Source organism: Megalobrama amblycephala, linkage group LG2 (assembly GCF_018812025.1).
Source record: "Megalobrama amblycephala isolate DHTTF-2021 linkage group LG2, ASM1881202v1, whole genome shotgun sequence".
In the NCBI taxonomy this organism is placed as follows: Eukaryota; Metazoa; Chordata; class Actinopteri; order Cypriniformes; family Xenocyprididae; genus Megalobrama; species Megalobrama amblycephala.
In genome coordinates this window covers 34,578,478-34,600,072 of record NC_063045.1, presented here as the reverse complement: position 1 = coordinate 34,600,072, position 21,595 = coordinate 34,578,478, and the positions used below count along the sequence as shown (strand labels likewise).

The window sequence follows — 21,595 nt, the reverse complement described above, 5'->3', positions numbered from 1 at the left end:
GCTTCAACATGTTCAAAAATAAGACAAAAACATGCAAAGAATTTGGGGGTGGGGGTCTTTTACACCAGTGGAAAAATATTTATTGCAATTTTCCAATCATTATTTATTACATTTCCAATCATGCTAACATAAAATTAAATAAATGTGAGCATGATTGGAAATGTATATATTAAATGAAAAGATGTTCACAGTAATAAAAAGGAAACACCTTTTAAAAATGTAGTGTAATTATGTGCCATGTATTTTCAAAAAAATGTATAGCCTACCTTTTTATGTTTAAATACTTTTTAAATATTTGTTTAAATACAAAAATGTTTAAATACTGTTTTGTATTTAAATGTTTTGTTACTTAAAATTAAAAATCTTTGGATTTACATTTTATTTTCTGACTTTTTATTATACTTTTGAATAACTTAATAGATGGAAAAAGGAGTTTCACATCATTAAATATTTCCTTCAAAATATTATTAACAAAACATGTTTGTGGAAAGATAGAAATGGTTTTCATGCTGTGTTGTCACAAATCCCTCTCAGTTTGACTTTTGGATGAACCTTTAAGAGGCACTTCAAAAAAAAATTTGGCAAAAATGTCTCCACATAGCCTATCATTGTTCTCATAGAATAAGGCCTTTAAAGTAGACGCAAAACAGATTTACAATATGTTGTCTGTTCAGGAAGTTGTTGCTCATAAAACAAAATCCGTTTTTTATTTTCCTCCTATCACTTTCACTAAATCCTTTATTACTTTCTGGCACTTTTCTGAAAAGTGAAAGCAAAGTCATGTGTGGGGCCTTCACAGGTTTACGAGGTGCTACTTTAAACATCACATGTGCTTAGTTACAATAGGAGCCCCGTGTCTAGTTGGAAACTGTTCTACGTTCGTCACATGATGCAGTGTTTATAACATTCAATCTTAACGCACCTGGGCCACCCAGACCTTAACGTAGATGTCTCCTTCCACTCTATCCCGTAACTGTACATGCTCTCATCTGACCCAACTACTGCCTTATACTTTCCCATGAGCAATGCATCCTATGGCTTGCAGAGGAAGCATAATTGCTAGTTAGAAAAACTTAATCAATGGTCTTCAAATTCTGTGTCTAGCCTCTTAAACCACTCATGCCCAGTGACAAACCACAAGGACCAACATTGCAGACCTTCCCAAAGTCTTTTTCCCTCTCTTTTCAGTGGACCAACAGAGAAAATCCTTTAAATTTAAGGGTTCACTGAACGTGTATCATCCATTACATAGATAATATTTCATTGTGGCCTTCGCTCTGAACCCAAAGACCACATATTAGCTGAGTCAATGTCAAATGAAGCTCTGGTAGATGAGCTACTATATACAGGTGCTGGTCATATAATTAGAATATCATCAAAAAGTTGATTTATTTCACTAATTCCATTCAAAAAGTGAAACTTGTATATTATATTCATTCATTGCACACAGACTGATATATTTCAAATGTTTATTTATTTTAATTTTGATGATTATAACTGACAACTAAAGAAAATCCCAAATTCAGTATCTCAGAAAATTAGAATATTGTGAAAAGGTTCAATATTGAAGACACCTGGTGCCACACTCTAATCAGCTAATTAACTCAAAACACCTGCAAAGGCCTTTAAATGGTCTCTCAGTCTAGTTCTGTAGGCTACACAATCATGGGGAAGACTGCTGACTTGACAGTTGTCCAAAAAATGACCATTGACACCTTGCACAAGGAGGGCAAGACACAAAAGGTCATTGCAAAAGAGGCTGGCTGTTCACAGAGCTCTGTGTCCAAGCACATTAATAGAGAGGCGAAGGGAAGGAAAAGATGTGGTAGAAAAAAGTGTACAAGCAATAGGGATAACCACACCCTGGAGAGGATTGTGAAACAAAACCCATTCAAAAATGTGGGGGAGATTCACAAAGAGTGGACTGCAGCTGGAGTCAGTGCTTCAAGAACCACTATGCACAGACATATGCAAGACATGGGTTTCAGCTGTTGCATTCCTTGTGTCAAGCCACTCTTGAACAACAGACAGCGTCAGAAGCGTCTAAAGACAAAAAGGACTGGACTGCTGCTGAGTGGTCCAAAGTTATGTTCTCTGATGAAAGTAAATTTTGCATTTCCTTTGGAAATCAGGGTCCCAGAGTCTGGAGGAAGAGAGGAGAGGCACACAATCCACGTTGCTTGAGGTCCAGTGTAAAGTTTCCACAGTCAGTGATGGTTTGGGGTGCCATGTCATCTGCTGGTGTTGGTCCACTGCGTTTTCTGAGGTCCAAGGTCAACGCAGCCGTATACCAAGAAGTTTTAGAGCACTTCATGCTTCCTGCTGCTGACCAACTTTATGGAGATGCAGATTTCATTTTCCAACAGGACTTGGCACCTGCACACAGTGCCAACGCTACCAGTACCTGGTTTAAGGACCATGGTATCCCTGTTCTTAATTGGCCAGCAAACTCGCCTGACCTTAACCCCATAGAAAATCTATGGGGTATTGTGAAGAGGAAGATGCGATATGCCAGACCCAACAATGCAGAAGAGCTGAAGGCCACTACCAGAGCAACCTGGGCTCTCATAACACCTGAGCAGTGCCACAGACTGATCGACTCCATGCCACGCAGAAATTGCTGCAGTAATTCAGGCAAAAGGAGCCCCAACTAAGTATTGAGTGCTGTACATGCTCATACTTTTTATGTTCATACTTTTCAGTTGGCCAAGATTTCTAAAAATCCTTTCTTTGTATTGGTCTTAAGTAATATTCTAATTTTCTGAGATACTGAATTTTGGATTTTCCTTAGTTGTCAGTTATAATCATCAAAATTAAAAGAAATAAACATTTGAAATATATCAGTCTGTGTGTAATGCATGAATATAATATACAAGTTTCACTTTTTGATTGGAATTAGTGAAATAAATCAACTTTTTGATGATATTCTAATTATATGACCAGCACCTGTATATATCATCCACGAGGGCAGTGAACTTCCATAATTCGGACACTAGAGGGCACATTTTAACTACTTTTCTACAGACATGTTAAAAATTTGCTTAAAGGGTTAGTTCACCCAAAAACAAAATTTCTGTCATTAATTACTCCCTCATGTCGTCCCAAACCCTGAAGACCTTCATTCATCTTCGGAACACAAATTAAGATATTTTTGATGAAATCCAAGAGGTTTTTTTAATCCTCAAAGCAATGAAATTACCACATTCAAGGTCCAAAAAAGTAGTAAAAACATTGTTAAAATAGTCAACGTGACTACAGTAGGCTAGTTCAGCCTTAATGTTATGAAGTGATGAGAATTCTTTTTGTGCGCAAAATCAAAACAAAAATAACGACTTTATTCAACAATTTCGTCTCCACCCTCTCCCCATGTGACCAACACGGAAACAAACACGGAAATTCTGCAACATAAATAGCACAGCAGAATGACAGGGGAGAGACGAATTTGTTGAAAAAAATCGTTATTTTTGTTTTGTTTTTGCGCACAAAAAGTATTCTCGTCACTTCATAAAGGTTGCACTACTGTAGTCACGTTGACTATTTTAATGATGTCTTTACTACTTCTGGCCCTTGAATGTGGTAATTTCATTGCTTTCAATGGAAGATAAAAGAAAAACCTCTCAGATTTCATCAAAATATCTTAATTTGTGTTCCGAAGATGAACGAAGGTCTTGCAGGTGTGGAACAACATGAGGGTGAGTAATTAATGACATAAATTTCATTCTTTTGTGAACCCTTTAAATTAATCCAAATATTTTTAAAACATTAAAATGTTCAATGTAATATTTAATGTATATAATATTAATTTTTTTAAAAAAATCAGAATTTTATTTTGAACAAACTGGAAGAAGAAGGGAAAAAAACACTGTCATTCAAATTAACCTGCAGTTACATAGGCCTACCAGGTGAACGGGTGATTTATGTCACAGTTGGAATGCTGCATCGACCAATCAGCATCCAGGAATCTGTTTTATATTCTGCACAGCAGCATGTTATGCGTTAAAGCCGTGCCATGCATTATGTTCTCCAGTTGTGTCATCAATACCCATCAATCAGTTAAGCGTTAAGAACCGCATCGGTTAAACGTTTGATTTATTATAATGATAGTGAGAAAATCGCACACATATTATAGGCTAAACTCGAAAATGGGCCATACGAACATAATGACCTCCCTGAACCGCTGAAACGTGCCAGCACTGCAAGGCTAATTTTGTACAAAAATGGACCTCTGCCCAACATTTCTTGGAGGTACGTGAGTCTCAGATAACAGTGTGAAAACGCTGCATTTGGTTCAAGAGGCTATGACAAGAATAAAATGAATGTATAGGCTACATGACAATAACACTTTAAAATGGCAACGCATTTTAAAATAAAACCCTAAATTCCTGTCCTCCTCCATAATCTGCTGGCGCGTTCAAAGAGATAAATTTTTCCTCACAAGGACTCAGGGTATAAGAGAATGAAGCACAGGCTCCGAATATCTGCTCATATTCCACAAGGCCAGATTCAAACGTTTTAAAATTGCATTCCTTTGTAGCTGTCTGACATGTCAACTGCAGTCTGTCTTTGTGAAAGAAAAATAGAAAACACTTTGTTCTCGTTCTCCCAGAGCCACATGAGCAGAACCAGCTGTACTGGGTCGCTGTTGTTTTTCGTACATCACCCGGTACGTTCAGCGCCTGGGCTTCCCTTTCCTCTGGCAGCGGTCGCTCCTGCTTTCCTCTGAAAGTAGAACCACATATGAAAGTAATTAACCTAGTTCCTCTGTCCACGTTGCTTGCTTTCTCTTCAGTTGATAGGCTACGCAGTCAAAACCGTCTGGTGAAAACAGAGACGGCCTAAAAGTGGTGGTCACAGGGAAAGTGGGAATGTGAATCATCTGTCAGGCACAGAATTGGAACGCGTCGGTGTTGTCACTTTAGCGAAATTTCGCGGATAAAACAAAACACCCAGGCCTATAGCGACACATGAATCACCGCTCACACATTAGTCACTTTCTGATGGTCAACGCGGTTAATTTGCGTGACCAACTTATAAGAGCGAAATCTGCTTGGGAAAAAAATGTTCGCCATGACGCGAAGCTCCCACGAACTCCTAATGAAATGACTGGATTTCGCTTACGGAATTAATGTGAATGTACTTTTAATGCCTAATGAGCGGAGCAGAGTGAGCGTTTTCAATTAATTCCTATGGAAGTCGAGCTTCACGCTCGCGCGGTGTATTGTGGGATTGACAGCGGACGGAGAAAGCGTTGAAAGCGGCCGAGAGCGTCAAAAGGTTGGGTAGTTCTTGACTTTATGCAAATAGTAAGCGGAAAACTCAGGCGGCAGCCAATCTCTGTGAGGTTCAGGTAGTGAAATCTGTCTTGAGCGTTTAAAAATATGCAGGTAGTGCTGGAGTTAGGCCGTGTGTCCACCAGAGCGTTTTTAGCCAGCCGAAAACGCTAGGCGCTCGGCTTAAAACGCCTGTCTGTGAGCGCTTGAGAGCGCTTCTGCAGCGCAGCGTTTTTTTTCCGTTGAGACGCTTTGTTGCTATGATACGGAATATCTGCGGCACTGTTACTTAAAACTGATTTTGCAGGTAATTTGTTTCAGACTTAAAATGTTGACACAATATGAAATTACTTTGCTATGTATTTTCGGAGAGCAGCAATATTAATTTCTCATCCATTTTGTTTCTGTTTATTGATGTCGCTGTACAGCAAGAATGTGACAGTTGGACGGAGTTGTATTTGTCCCGCCCCTCCTTCACTCTGATTGGATGGCTGTGTGACAGTGACAGTGACAGTGTGACAATGACAGTGATGAGCGCAGCGTTTTACTCAAAGTTGAGCATTCTTCAACTCGAGCCTCGAGGCGACCAGTAAAAAACGCCGAGCTCGCAGCGCTTGAGCGTTAAAAAGACGCTCAGCGCCTCGTTACGCTCCTGGCGTTTAAAAAACGCGGCGCTCCCATTGAAAACAATTGATAAAGTACGCTAGCAGCTGGAAAAGACGCTCTGGTGGACACACGGCCTTAATGCTGGATTTGTGCGTATGCCTACTGTTTACATATTGGACGTTTATATATATATATATATATATATATATATATATATATATATATATATATATATATATATATATATATATATATATACACATGTGTGTGTGTATGTATATGTGTGTGTGTGTATATATATATATATATATATATATATATATATGCAGTTTAGATGGGTTTATAAAAGTTTATAAAATTGACAGGATATCTTTACTTGGGGGCATTTGGAACGACAGTGGGGGGCTGTTTACATGACACCGTTTTCAACTAAAAACGGAAAACTTTTTATGTGTTTTGGGTGTTCATTTACACAACAATGGTGTTTTGGTGGCCTGAAAACGCAACTTTTGAAAACTGGTTTCAAAGTGCAAGTTTTTGAAAACAATAGCCTATACGGTTGTCATCTCTGTGTAGGCCTATACAAAAACGCGAATCTGTGAAAACGGTGAAGGCATGCACGTGTGTAGCCTATTACGGGTTTAGTTTATCCACCTTATTTTTCAACGCGGAAGTAAGGTGTTTTCTGTGAATGTGTGAAACTTTCCATTTATTTGCCGCTATAGGGAAATAACGAGAAGAATATCAAAGTGCAGTAAACTAAAAATTAAGGTGGACAGGCATGCACATTTGGCACGAGTGCTCTGTAAAAGAATGTGTATGCGCAGGCACGTAATCTTTCTTTACAATGTGACATCGCCATCTATTTGTCTGGCATGCGTTTTTTAGTCATTTTCACAGGTCCGTGCAAACGGGATATTTTTGAGAACGTTGTCATCTGTACAAAGAAAAAACATTTCCGTTTTTAGTAGGTTTCAGCGTTGTCCTATAACCATACCCTAAATTCACAGGGATCCGCGAAAACGCTTAAAAATGCTGTATTATTCATGCCAAGCCAGTAGTTGATGTCACTTTGTAAAGAAAAACTATGCGCATATAGACTGGACACGCATGCGCATGACGTCATCGTTTTCATCAATTCACATGTTTTGTAGTTTACACAGAGACAATAACGGTATCATTTTCAAAAACTTGCACTTTGAAACCAGTTTCAAAAGTTTTTTTTTTAGGCCCCCAAAACTTTGTTGTCGTGTAAATGAACAGCCAAAACGCATACAAAGTTTTCAGTTTATAGTTGAAAACAGTGTTGTGTAAACGGCCCTTAACAGAGTAACACACTGATACACAAGCAGCTAGTTTGCAATAGGCAAAAAGACAAAAAATAAAAAAACATGAATTTGTACATTTTTACAAAATGACATCGCCAACTGCTGGCCTGGCATGAATAATACAGCATGTTTAGTCGTTTTCGCAGATCTGTGTGAACAGAGAACTTTTTTTGAGGTTGTCGTCAAAGGAAAACTTTTCAGTTTTTAGTACATCGTTGTCGTGTAAACGTACCCAAAAACCGATTAATCAATTCCTTACATTTCAGAGGAAAAGGAAGATCTTCCTCTATATTATTATTAAAAGTTGCCTTTTGTTCTCAAAATGTTCTGGGACTGTTATTTTTTAATTGTAAAAAAAAAAAAAAAATGAACGTTTCTAGAATGTTATTATTTGGTTCCCAAAAATAACTAAATGGGAAATTAGGGGTACATTCTGTACTTCGAAATCTTCGAAGTCTTAATAAATCACTAAACTGAGAGAAAATCCCAAAATATATATTTTTTTACACATCTATACTATTTGGAGAAGAATCCAAATAAACTTATAACTCGGCACGGCTCATTTCACATAATTTCCCTCGCAAAAAAACAGCAGGTTTCCATTACTCAGAAGCAAGAAGCGAAGCCTTAACTGGTATTGTGCACATCCACACTGGCCTACGTGGCACTCGGCACGTGTAGGCTGGATTAGGAGAGAATTCATTGAGAGTGAACAAGGGGAGGAGTCCCTCTTTCCTTTAGAGTAGTAATGTCTTCCCATCTTCTTTCTAAACATTTCTGTCATTCCCTTTGGGTCATTTTTGAATTCCCTCATTATAAATCCTATGGAATAGCAGCTGCTTATGAGTAGGAGTAAACCACAATGTTATCAGTGGGGGTGACAAAAGAAGAATTCAAAGTTATCCCAGACTTTTGGCTAAACATTTCCACAGAAATTCTTCTGAACATAAGTGGTTTTGAAGTCTGGCCTTGTTTGTGTCTTTTTTTCTCATAATAGGGTGATAATGTAAGTGGTTGAAAGCAGCCGAAGAAAATAGTGTTTAGTCTGAATGGCTAATACAAATATGGACAATAGGAACAAAAATAATATTGTGAATATATTAGCTAAATAATATAGACAATATATATGAACCTATTTTCACAAAACATTCAAAGCAATTGTATTTTCAAAATCAATAATAAAATGTATTATCTAAAGGGTTATAAATTTACTGAAAATGCACACATACAGACCCAATGTAAATATCCACATCCAACTGAAAAGAACAATGGGTATGAAATATTATAAGTTAATAAGTTTGAGTTAATATTGTACTTTGGTTAGATGACCTCATCGTGATGCATGTTTAATTGAGAAAACAACATTCAGTTGGTATAATGAAGTATTTTTTTAATCCAATAAAAATGTTTTAATTTATATGAGGTATGATTAAATGATGCAAGAAAGAGATGTTAAAAATTGTTGCTCTTTAACATCTTCCATCACACTAGAAAATATTGCTCCTTCAGGTGTTCTATGCAAAATAAAAATAATAATATTATATACATGCTATATACTGCAACAATAGTAACAGTGCATGCTATTGACGACACTGTCAGTCACTTTTCACTGCAGGATGTAGTACTGGCTCCACCTGTTGGCAAAGATCTGTAACTGTATCACTTTGATTTCGTAGAGATGGTCCTCACTGCAGAACACGAGATCCACATCCAACTCCTCCCACTTTACATATCCCTAAACCTACCCGTCTCCACCCCCTGGATTTGGATCCTGGATCTCGTATTCTGCACTGGTTTCGTAGAGTCTTGTTCATGTTCAGTTTTAAAATCACCAACTTTTGGAAACATCTTATATTTTAATTGAACATATATCCTTTTCTTAGTACTTTACTTTTGCGAACAAATTAATTTGTTCTCTATGAATCGGTTCAGTCTTCTAACATTATTTTAGGGATCATACAGAAGTGTTAAGAAACACACAAAATAGGCGTAGTATTTTGACAGATAACAGATAGTAAAATTATCTCTTTTTTTAAATGCAACTGGGCCATTTAGGCCATTGTCTACAAATACCATATCTAACCCTAAACCTATAGTTTAACCCAGGGGTTACCAAACACATTTCTGGAGCCTCCCCAGCACTGCACATTTTGCATGTCTCCTTTGTCTGACACACATTTCAGGTTTTGGAGTCTAGAATAATGAGCTGATGATCTGAATCATGTGTGTTTGATTAAGGAGACATGGAAAACATGCAGTGTTTTGGGGCCGGAGGGCTCCAGGAATGTGGTTGGGAACTCCTGGTCTAATTTGCTCCTTACATTAGTTATGCTGACCCATTCACTACAATAATCATACCAATCCAATATAAGAAATTATAGGCCTATTTAAATGATGTCCCAGTTTGCAACAAACACCTGGAAATGTGATTTGTGGTCCAAGTGTGCTTTCATAGACTATTATATTATTCCTTTTTTATCTGAATTTTGTAGTTGAGTATCTTGTGTTAGTATTTTTAAACTGCCAGTATCAGAAAAAGTACTACCACACTAATGTTTATTTCCAACAATTACGCTTGTGTAAAACGGCCTTAATGCACAAGGACTGCGTAGCCCAAAAACACAAACAACAATAACTGCAGTAAAGCAGAGATTTGAGACATCATGTCAAGCAAAACATAACGACACACAAGGAACACTGAAGAGTGTGCTTAAGACAATGCTGAAGATGTAACAAGTGTTCGTGCATCAGTCAGTTAAGTGCAGCGAACTACGTCGCTACACCGACTACTTCTTCCTCCTCCTCTTCTTCTTTGGAGCGTTCCAGCAATTCGGCGTATCTCCTTCTGTCCTGTAGTCCAGGGAGATGATGTAATGTGATCTTATTTGATTGCTTAAGTACAGCATCTTGTCCTGCCAAAGCCAGGATCTCGGCCACAAGGAACTCCAACACACCGGTAAAAAACACTGCCCCTTCCTCGTCGACTGTCTGCGCGAGCTTTCCGTCGCTGAACGTTTGCTGAAAATGCTTGACTGGAAACACGAGACCTGCACGTGCAGACAGATCCGTGGCGTGCTTCCTTTTCTTCTTCATCGTCAGGGAAACGCAGTCTTTAACCAAAACACAGTTAACATAAGTCATTTGGACGTATTCATTTAGATTTATTTGACATGTTTTGTAGACTTGTTACTTCCTCAAACAAATGTTCGCCTTTGGACTGATCTTGCTTTGCTGCCCTCCTGAGGACCGGAATATAAAGTGCGTTCACGCCATGTCGTAGGCATAGACGGTCGTAGGCTAATTATGTTTCTCTTATATGGTTCTCTATGGCTCAAGTCCTCTTGGGAAATTGGTATTTACGAGCTAAGAGTCCTATAGTCCTAACAAAAACAATAAAATGTTTCTATTTGCCTATTAATTAATAAATTAAATTAACTGGGAAGACTGGCCTCTATGGACTATCATGATGCACAATGATTAAGATTACATTTTGTTTTATTTTCATTTTTAATAAATATGTTTGTAATACTAGCCTATTTGTGTCATATTACCCTGGCTGGCATTAAATTAGGCTACTGCCTGCTGTAATTTATCTCTATATTTCTTCTAGCTATATCTCTTTTGGAAAGCTGTGTACAAACAGGCCTAATAGTTGATTTTTCTTTTGCTGTTGGGGCAAAATGCAAAAATTATACTTGCCATAGTCTCATCTAGAAGTTTATTATGCTATAGTTTACTGGATTTATGAGTAGGCTAACAAAAGGTCTGGTTAACATTATTTGAAAAGACTTTAATATTTATTTCTACAGTGTTAATTACACACAGAGCTGGGTAGTAAATGATTATATGTAACCTGGATTACATAATCATGTTCCAAAAAATAAGTACTTGCAATTAGATTACATTACATTTTAAAATAACCTACTCATAATTGCACTGCAGTTAGCTACTTTTTATTGATTACATGTTATTCCCACAATGGCAGTAAATTATTCATAATTCATTGATTTTCCCTACTACTTCTTTTTTATCTTTTTTTTTTTTCTTTCTACAAAGGCCTACTGCTTATACAGTGCTCAGCATAAATGAGTACACCCCCTTTGAAAAGTATATTTCAAACAATATCTCAATGAACACAATTTCCAAAAAGTTGACAAGACTAAGTTTAATATAACATCTGTTTAACTTATAACATGAAAGTAAGGTTAATAATATAACTTAAATTACACATTTTTCAGTTTTACTCAAATTAGGGTGATGCAAAAATGAGTACACCCCACAACAAAAACTACTTCATCTAGTACTTTGTATGGCCTCCATGATTTTTAATGATAGCACCAAGTCTTCTAGGCATGGAATGAACAAGTTGGTGACATTTTGCAACATCTATCTTTTTCCATTCTTCAAGAATGACCTCTTTTAGAGAGGTCAGCATGGGCCCTGGCAAACTCTAGGCGGGCTTTTTTTGTGCCTGTGCTTTAGGAGAGGCTTCTTTCATGGACGGGACCCATGCATGCCATTCCTCTGCAGTGTATGCCACATTGTGTCACAGGAAATAGTCACCCCAGTTTGGCTTTCTACTTCTTTAGATAACTGCAGTGAACTTGCATGCTGATTTTCTTCAACCCTTCTCATCAGAAGACGCTCCTGTCGAGGTGTTAACTTCCGTGGACGACCTGGACGTCCCTGTGAGATGGTTGCAGTTCCATCTTTTTTAAATTCTTCTTGTAGTCTTCACCTTTCTGGTGTAAAGAAATTATTTCTTTCTCAGGTCTTGTGACATTTCTCTTCCATGTGGTGCCATTGCTGACAGCATGAAATGGGAAGGGTTTTTTAACACCCTTTTATAGACACCTGTGTAATGAATAATTAGACTCACCTGGTTGAATTCTTGTTAAATTAGACATTTGAAGTCTAAAATTTAGCTTTGCTTCAGAGACTTTCAGTGGGGGGTACTCATTTTTGCATCACCCTAATTTGAGTAAAACTGAAAATTTTGTTCTCTGAGTTATACTATTAACCTTACTTTCATGTTATAAGTTAAACAGATGTTATATTAAACTAGTGTTGTCAACATTTTGGAAATTGTTTTAGTGTTCATTGAGATATTGTTTAAAATGTTACTTTTCATTTATGCTGAGCACCACTGTATATGTTCAGAAGTTCTTCCAGGTTTGTGGAATTGCACACATTACGTTCACGGTTCTCTGATGTCAGTTAATGGTCAATTGCCAAGACATGCCAAATAAAATATATATTTTTATCTTTTTTAGTAAGTGTTTTATTTTGATTGCTTTTTATTTTAAAATAATTTAATTTAATAATTAATAATAATAATAATAATTTAATTTAATTTATGATTTAATTACCTAACTTTTCATTGATAAAGAATGGAATATATTTTATTTTTCTTTCTATGTTTTTACATCAATATGGTACAAGATTATCCTATTCAAATCAATGTGATAAATAAGTTTGGTAAAAAGTAATCTAAAATTAATCAAAAAGTAGTTTATGTGTAATGTAATGGATTACGTTACTAATTACAATTTTTGTCTTGTAATTTGGAATCAGTAAATGATTACTATTTGTAAGTAATACCCAGCACTGATTACACAGTCATTTTTCAAATGTGAAAGCCACTATATATATTTTTTTTTTAAAGTTTTGAATTAGCAACAAGAGCATAACTAAAGAAACTTTTTTTGCATCTAGTGATCAGTTTCTTAATATTAAGTCACAACTTGTGGGTATGTGGTTATGTTCACAACCTTTTTTTCCTTGTGATGTTGCTACAACCCTGTTCAGTTGATGCTGAAAGTGAGAATGTTTTCTGTGGTTAATATTTGTAAAGAAATGCTTCCTCGTGCCGTTCATGTCGCACAAAGTCAAACCAGGTTAGCAGAGATGCATATTACAGAAAATTTCTATCTTAGGTCTTAACTTAAGATATGTGCATACTAAAGCCGCTGCAATCTCCGTTGCAGTAACAGTTAATCAACTGAATAATGGAATAACTGCTGAGTGTAATGAACAGCTTTGTTTATTGATAATTTTGTGTCAAAAAGTCTAAACTTATTTTGGAACTTTTTATAGCCTATAAACAGGACAGACATAATTTTTTAATTATAAAAAATTATTGTATAATTATTTATAAAGAGTAAAGTTGCATATTGTTGATCATCTTTTAATTGCACTATTTAACACCATAGACTAGGGCTGTATCAACAAAACTTTATATCTTAAAAAAAAAAAAAATCTTATTTAACAAAAACCATTTACACTGCAATTAGCCTATGCCTTATGAGTTTAATGTTCTAAACATAACAGTTTGAATATGGAAATAGGAAATGTTGGGGAAAATGAAATTATACTAAAACATCCAACAGGTGGCGACAAGTAAAGTGAATCACAGAATATTCAACCGATTCGTTCAAACAGTCTTATTCATGAAAGTGTCCAATGACTTTGAATGGGCCATTCACCTGATTCGTTCAAAAACACAAAAAAACAAAAAACAAAAACAAAACACCTTGTGTTGCTGGGAGACGTAGGTTAACGTTTGGAACTATCGTTTCGTTGACAAAATAGCCTAGAGCAAAAACAGTCGAAACTTACAATGTTGTGTCTAAAAACTGTCAATTCATATAAGTTAATCAATTTATTGTTTACTCTGTAGGCCTATGCGAATATCACATTTGTAATCCTGCTGATATTCGAGAGAAAAAATTGCACTCTCATGTGATATTGCTTAACTAGCACAAAACAGCCTACAATAACTCATACAAGGGCCATTCATATCTTGAATTTAGGGGGGCATTTTATTAATTTTGATGGCATTTCCGACCTTGCACTACGCTATTTTAAGTCAATCAGACCAGCTTGCGTGTTGTTATAGCTTAATTGATGGCTAAGCTGGCTGAATTGAGATGGTTCAGTTTCACAGCGGTGACAAACAGTGCCGAAGTTTAGGACGAACATGATCGTTACCTCGCTGTCACGGTCCGGGAGACGTAGATGCCTCTCCGCAGAGCGCTGTGGCGGCTGTTACAGGGATGTCGTGACTCGTGCGGCTCGCAGAATTATTAAGAATAAGTTGTCGGGTGCACGCTTAATTGAGAATTGATGTCACGGGTCAAATTTAAACAAAAACTATTCTCGGGATCCATATGTGCACGCCCTTCATTCACACCATGTAGAACGTAGAACAAGCCCGATAAATGAATTGATATAGGCCATAAAGGGTTATTATTATTATTATTATTAGTTTATTTCACTTTACTTAAAGCATACACAAATGTAACTGTCACAGAATGGACTACAGAATATTTTTGTTGCAATCCGACAACAAAACCAAAAATAACATCATTATACAGTGCATAAAAGAAATAAGTCAGTGCCTGAGCGGTTACATTCCTAAATCATTTAGCTTTAAACAATTCAAAATCCAAACATTAAGTATAACTGAACCCTTAATTTTGCATAGCTAACATAATCATAGTCATCTTATTAATAAATCAACAACAGAACCAACTTTAGGCCTACTTTAGAAACCACAGTAAGAAAGAAATCAGTGTTTTAAAAGACAATGAAAAGTAGCAGATTTACAATTTGCATTTTATAGGCTTTTGGTTATTCTCATCCACAGGATATGTGCATTTATACGCAACTGCTTTTAAAATAAATAAAAACAACAGCTACATGAAAGGAAAATAGTAATGCATTATAAGTAATAGTCTCAAACAGGGAAAAGAATATGGCCAGAGAAATAGCTGGACCTGCCTATGCCATTAGCACCCCGAGAAGACTCTATCCACACACGGTCTCCATTCTGTAGGTTCAAAATCACCTTCCCTTCAGCTAATGATCGTGGACTAATGTTTATTGTTTCTGGAGTTAGCTGTACAACATCATTTTTCTTTAAGGTCACAGTGCCCAAAATCCGATTTCCAATGACTGAGAACTGGAATTCATATACACCAGGTATCTGGCAGACAAACAAACCCGAACTTTGGTTATAATGGTTCTGTCCATTGTAAAGGACCTGACTGAACACAATCACTTGAGAAGAGGGAGAAAGGGTCGTGCCAACAGAAGCAAAGAAGGCAGAATGTTGTCCTGTGGTATTAATGGGAGGTCCTGGAGGTCCAGGCGGGCCTGCTACACCCCGTGGACCTGGAAAAATGAAAAATTAGAGAAAATGATCAAAAATCTTTGTGATATTGATAACATACTAAATATCTTTTTTATTTTAAATTTGCATTAGTTGTAGTCTTGTCTCTGTTAGTTAGTTCTGTTATCTGGCTGGCTTTATAATACAAAAAATGAGCAAGGTTGGCAGGTTCATTGAAGGAATATGAAGAGGGCATGTTTGATGTATGTTCTTACCAGGTTCCCCTGGAGGTCCTCTGGGTCCTGGGGGTCCTTGAAAGGACTCTGTATCTGAGGGTTAATTCATAGATGTTATATGTTTGTACTATAAGTCTAACTGTTTGCATTAAATCACAGTTTTAAATGCGAAAGAGGCCCCTAACCCAAGCAAAATACCTTGAAGCATGCAAAAGGTAGAAAGAAGGACTAAACAGCTTACAAAGGTTTGGTGCAGTTCAGATGCAGTCATGAAATAATGATTGATAGTTGTGACATCCAAAAGCATTAATTTATGTCACTGCACCAGTCCAGTGAACAGCAAAGAAGAAACGACTCAAGCTGTGTCCAGTTTAGAGATTTTGCAGTGAATTGTCTTTTTAAGCTAAATAATAGATCATGTGCACAACATCACTCATTCTTTTTGCTTGCAATTAGGAGAAAACAAACACTTGTCTAACCTCATTTCCAATGTCTGAAATGTTGATGCCACCGTCACCTGGAAGGCCAAATACCAAATCACAGGTAAACTAAACCATGGTGACCATGCAAACAGTTTATAAAATGTCTTCAATACCTGATATGTGCCTATACTACCATAAATTAGGTACTCTACAAGCACATAAAAAGGTAGTAAGAAGCTTAGGCAGAAATTTGCAGTCAGAGGAAGAAGATTTATGTATGACCAAATAGCATGTAAGCATTTAAGAGCTCTTATACTATGGTGCCTTACCGGTTTCAATCCAAGGGTTGAGGTCTAAGGCAGGGATATCCCCACAGTTAACGTAACTGGCTGAACTGGTGAAGCGGAAAGAATCGCGGGGAACTCTGCCAATTCCAGTGTTGTCGCAGATGATGCGGGCCAGCGACACAGAGGCCAGTGATGCCTTTTGTTTGTTGGTAAACACTCCTTTGTTCTCCCACCATAACCTGAACACACCGTGCCATTTGGCATTAACACCTCTCAAACACATACTAGTCTCATAAATCAGCGTTGTCCAATCCTGCTCCTGGAGGGCCAATGTCCTGCAGAGTTTGGTTCCAACCTGCCACAGTGCATTTACCTGGAAGCTTCCTGAAGACCATGCGTGTATCTCAATCAGCTCCCTAGTTCAGTAGTCAGGGCACTGATCAGGGAGTCGGCCACATTCATTTACATGATATACTGATTCACAACCTAGGAAGCTAGGAAGCTGATTGAGACGCAGGGCTTGATTAGCGGGTTTAGATGTGTTTAATTAGGGTTGGAGGAGGATAGTGGCCCTCCAGGAGAGGGATTGGACACCCCTGGACTAAATACACAGAGATCTTTACCTATCTCCCTGGCGAATGTGCTGGAACTGTGTAGAGATAAGGCAGGCAAAAACTGAACCGACACGACCACCAGGAACAAAAGGTTCAGCCACGCCTCCCAACCAAATGTCTATGTTCTCAGGGGTACCGTAAAGCTCAATCAGCCTGCGAGCCAATTCGGTGTTGTTCATCACCACAGCCAATTCTTGCACATTCTGAGGGGCGGACAGTCCACAGAACCGACGCCATTCATTATAGCCTTATGAGGAACAACAAATGAATATCTGGTTAGTCTTCTCTCAAAAAATGGAACATGAAGCTGTGTTGGCTTCACATTGTTTGGTTTAATGGGTTCCAAGGTGTGCATGTTGTGTATGAGTCCAGAATATTTACCTGGTATTGCATGGTCACGGCTTCTTTGCATATTGAGGGCGGCTAAGTCCAAAGCAATGTGGGCTGTAAAGGCAAACAGTCTCTCTCTAAGAGCATCCACCATCATGTGTTCCTGCGTATTAAGTTTTGCTGGCCGACCAATCAATCCACGTAGCAGAGGATCGATGCCCCCTAAGCAAAAATAAAAGCAGAAATAAAATAAGAAGACTGAAAGAAGACAGTTGTTGCAGATTTAGGACTAGGTGTGCTGAAACAAGCCTCACAAACTCACCCTCGAATATCACCCTCCATGGCGAAAAGAAGGCCTCATAGAGGGGCACACTTGGAAATTGAGGATGGTTCTGGTAATTTTCATCAAGACGAGGAATGATGGGTTGGATGGCCAGGTGGGCAAAACGGAAAGCTGCAGTGGCAAAGACGTTTGCAATAGTAGGGTCCACGTTTTCACTGTAACCTGGATATGGTCCAAGGTGTCTATTGTAAGCATCAGGGCCCACAATTATTGGCAAGTATTCCTTAATCACCAAGATCTAAAAGAGAAAGTAGAGGTTGATCATGAATATATGTTGTACCCCATATGTAATTGCTTGTGCTTTTGTTAATGCATTTTTATTGAGTGTCTTTACCTGGTTGTAGGCACCCACAATTTTTCTTGCCTCTTGATAAAGGGTTTCACTACTCCAGGTAGGATTGAGTACATGGAGGGCCCGAGCCAATCTATTGTGCTCCCTCATGAAAAGTGCGTGTAATGAGGTAAGAGCAATGTTCTCATCAACACGAACATCCCCTACACACATCAAGAGTTCATTAGCATTTGCCACATGGAGTTTTGCAAATACCATACATTTTAGATGTTGGATTTACCAATGATGACTATGCCCAATAATTGCATATGAAGGCATAAGATTTTATAAGAAAAAGTTACTGACCTGCAATGAAGCAAGGCACCTCTGGTAGGGTGGTGTCATTGAGGGTTTTCCTACGCGTGGCACACATTTGGCTTTCTACATTGGTGAAGGGCAGATGCTCTCGTCCATTGTCCTGGAACTGATTGTTGACACGTAGAAGACCACCATCATTGGTCAGGTCTCGTAGTTCCTTTACTAGCCCATCCTCTGCTCCGTAAACCTGTCCAGCATCTAGGAAAGCTGTTAGAGCATTGATCTGTTCCCGAACGTTGGACACCCCACCAAAGAGATAAGCAGTGTTCCCAGAACCACAGGCCGGTGACGAACGGAAGAAAGGGAGACAAGTGCCAGGACGCAGGCGTTGATCTCCTGGAGGGGCCTGTTTTTTTTTTTTTTTACATTAAAAGCAGCATAGAAGATAGTTATTATACAACAACAAGAGTGGGACAATCTTTGACAGAAGGACAATCTTTGACTGACCAGAATTGGGAAGCAGGGTTCAGAGCGCTCACAGCTCTCATCACAGTTGAGGCCACTGCTGAAGGACCTAATGCTGGGTGAGGTGGGTGTAAAAGTCAGATCATGGTCAACCCATTGCCCAAAGATGGTAAGCATGAAGGTAAAGTCACGATCACTCTCTACGTCAGCATCTGCAGTGCTTAGAATACGATTGGAAACCAGTCTGACCTGGAATCAATGAGGAAGACATTATTAACTAATTGGTGACCTACTTGATTGTCAAGTAGACTTCAGTAAACTATTCATAATCATCTCTATCATACCAGGGGCAGCACTGCACCATTGTGCAATCTGTTGGGATCCCACCCTTTGGGCTGGGAGATGCTATCCTCATAGCGAGCAGGCAACCAGCGGGCAAAAGGGGTGTTGGATGCACCAAAAAGTGGGTTCCTCCTGGGAATTATAAATTTAGTTGTTTAGCTAGGCAAACACTGAGCCTTTGAATAAGACTTCTCTGAATAAGGAGGGAAAGACGGACCTGTTGTTGCAGACATTGGTGGCAGTTCGATACTTGTTTATGTGGGGTGTTGTCCTACAAGAAGGGGGCCGAACTTGAGCCGCACAGCCTGTCAGACGTGTAATCGTGTTAAGCTCTTCTAGAGTGAGCAGGTCTAGGGGAAAACACATAATGATAGTTTTTAGCATGGAACATCAGTCAGTGATGGATCTTATCTGAGCTTTACAAGTTTTTCAAAGTTTTTTGTCCTCATACCTGTAGCATTGATTGACCTCTTGTGTGCATGATGGGCTTTCTCACTGATCAGTCTGAGAGTTTGCGCCATGTAGTCTGCGGCTCTCACAGCCTCTCGTGTCTTTCGAGCTGGCTGTTTCAGCAGACGTAACTTGTCGGAAGGCTTGATGACATCTTTGCGCACCCTTGCTAAACTCCTGGAAGTGAGGAGATTTAAAAATAAATAAATCCATGACTGGGATGATGGCACAGTAATATTGAGTAAAATTCTTAGAAACTTTACTCACTCATCACGAGAATACTTGTAAGCAGCATCTACTATTTTCTTTGCTTCCTCAACTGAATCTAGAATGAAACGTCTCCCAGGGCTCTCTTCTTCTGCTAAAAAAAAAGAAAAGGGTATTACATCATGATATGGCCCTAGAAATGTGAATAATGACTAAATTAAGTGAAACCTGTAATTTAATTTTTTTTTTTTTTTTTATGGTAGATGAATGAAATTCATTCAGTCTATAGATATTTAATAAAATTCCTGATTTTTCTTTACAAATGCAACAAAATGCAGCAATGCACAGTAAGTGACATGTATGTGTGATATATAAATGTACATGACATTTAATCAGGAAGAAGGATATCACATCAGTTGTAGCTTAAATGACTGAAGAGCACAATACTGAATTTCTTGCAACAGAAAAACAGGTGTTTTGATATGATTTGATTTTATATGGTTAATCATCATCTATTTAATTTTTGATGGCATGATTTATTGGTAAACTTACCACCCACTGAAAGGGCACAACAGCACCCCAATACAAAAAGAAAGTTGAGAAGATTCATCTCTGAAACACAAATTGAGAGAGTGGCCATGTAAAAGACATTATATTGCATTGTTTTATGCATTTCAAAATTCTGAAGATAAATTCCTCTACATTTAAGATAAAAACATTTTTAAAAAATGCTAAAATGCTATTTTTATACTCTAGTTTTTTGCAGTCAGTAAGTTAATACTGACATAATTTGTTCTTGTACTGAAAAAAATCACAATTGACAATTTAAAAAACAGTTTAGAATATGAAGTCTATTAAATGTTACAATTATTTACTCTAAATGCATACTTTGCATTTTAAAAGTGCAATAAAATTTATAAACAAGTCATTTAAAAGAGAAATTTTGCATTTCTCACCTGGTGACAGGTCTCAGACTCTCTGCTTCTGGACTCAAGACTCAGAGTGTGTTGTACTGACTGGATGGAGCAGACGTGCTTTTATATGGTCCCCCATCCTCAATCTTTTAAGCATCACTGTGGGAGTAACAGGTTTACTTCCTTCTTCCTTTTCTCAGCAAATGCATTTACCAAAAATGTAGTTTGATTTATTGATTTATGAGGTGACAGTGTGACACGTATTTACTCTTCATAATTCTACATTACAGTAATGCAAGGACAATAGTTGCAGATTTCTGTTTGAAGCTTCTTAATACTGACACAAAATATTTAAAGGCATAGTTCACCAAAAACTGAAAATTCTGTCATCATTTACTCACACTCATGTCATTCCATACCTGTATGCCTGTCTTCTGTGGAACAACAAAGATAATATTTTGACAAATCTACCAGTGTTTTTGTTTTTGTCCAATGCAGGTCTATTTTGTTTGGTTACCAATATTCTTCAAATTATCTTCTTTTGTGTTCAGTGAAAGAAAGAAAGTCATACAGGTTTGGGTCGACATGAGAGTGAGGAAATGATGATACTGCATATATATAATATGTCATATTATAAGCTATCTAAATGATGTGATTATATATATATATATATATATATATATATATATTTTTTTTTTTTTTTTTTTTTTTTAATAAATTTCCTGGTTAAAGCATGATATCATTTTATTAGATAGTTTATATGAATATATACATGATATACAAGATTCACCACAAGATAAAATGTTTCAGAACTGTAAATTGTCTGTGTTTTGATGTCATTTATTTCAGTGTACATTCAGATTACACTACTAGTCAAAAGTGTGGAAACACTGACTCAGACTGACTCATTCTTTATTATATCTATTTACCACATTTTAAAACAATGGTCATAAAAAAAAGAAATATTGGTAACACTTTATTTCGATAGTCCACTTTAGACATGTTATACTGACTATAAGTAGTTTTTCAACTGTCAAGTAGCAGTCATTAGAGTATTAGTAGACTGCTTATTATCTGCA

The 21,595-nt window shown here is 37.5% G+C and overlaps 2 protein-coding genes across 2 annotated transcripts; both read right to left on the bottom strand.

Moving 5' to 3' along the window:
- Window positions 1-9,973: 9,973 nt before the first annotated feature.
- On the bottom strand, window positions 9,974-10,297 carry LOC125262679 (histone H2AX-like). Its single transcript, XM_048181498.1, has one exon. It carries the CDS (start codon window positions 10,295-10,297, stop codon window positions 9,974-9,976), a length of 324 nt encoding a protein of 107 aa, XP_048037455.1.
- A 4,921-nt stretch (window positions 10,298-15,218) lies between these two features.
- Window positions 15,219-20,684, bottom strand: mpx (myeloid-specific peroxidase). Its single transcript, XM_048172627.1, has 16 exons — window positions 20,559-20,684; window positions 20,155-20,214; window positions 19,663-19,756; window positions 19,397-19,572; window positions 19,163-19,295; window positions 18,948-19,077; window positions 18,646-18,852; window positions 18,187-18,544; window positions 17,884-18,044; window positions 17,529-17,787; window positions 17,258-17,428; window positions 16,886-17,123; window positions 16,305-16,501; window positions 16,033-16,070; window positions 15,593-15,646; window positions 15,219-15,379 (listed from the first exon to the last, which is right to left on the bottom strand). The coding sequence occupies exons 2-16, from the start codon at window positions 20,210-20,212 to the stop codon at window positions 15,365-15,367; spliced, it is 2,289 nt and encodes a 762-aa protein (XP_048028584.1). The 5' UTR covers window positions 20,213-20,214; window positions 20,559-20,684; the 3' UTR covers window positions 15,219-15,364.
- Window positions 20,685-21,595: the final 911 nt, after the last annotated feature.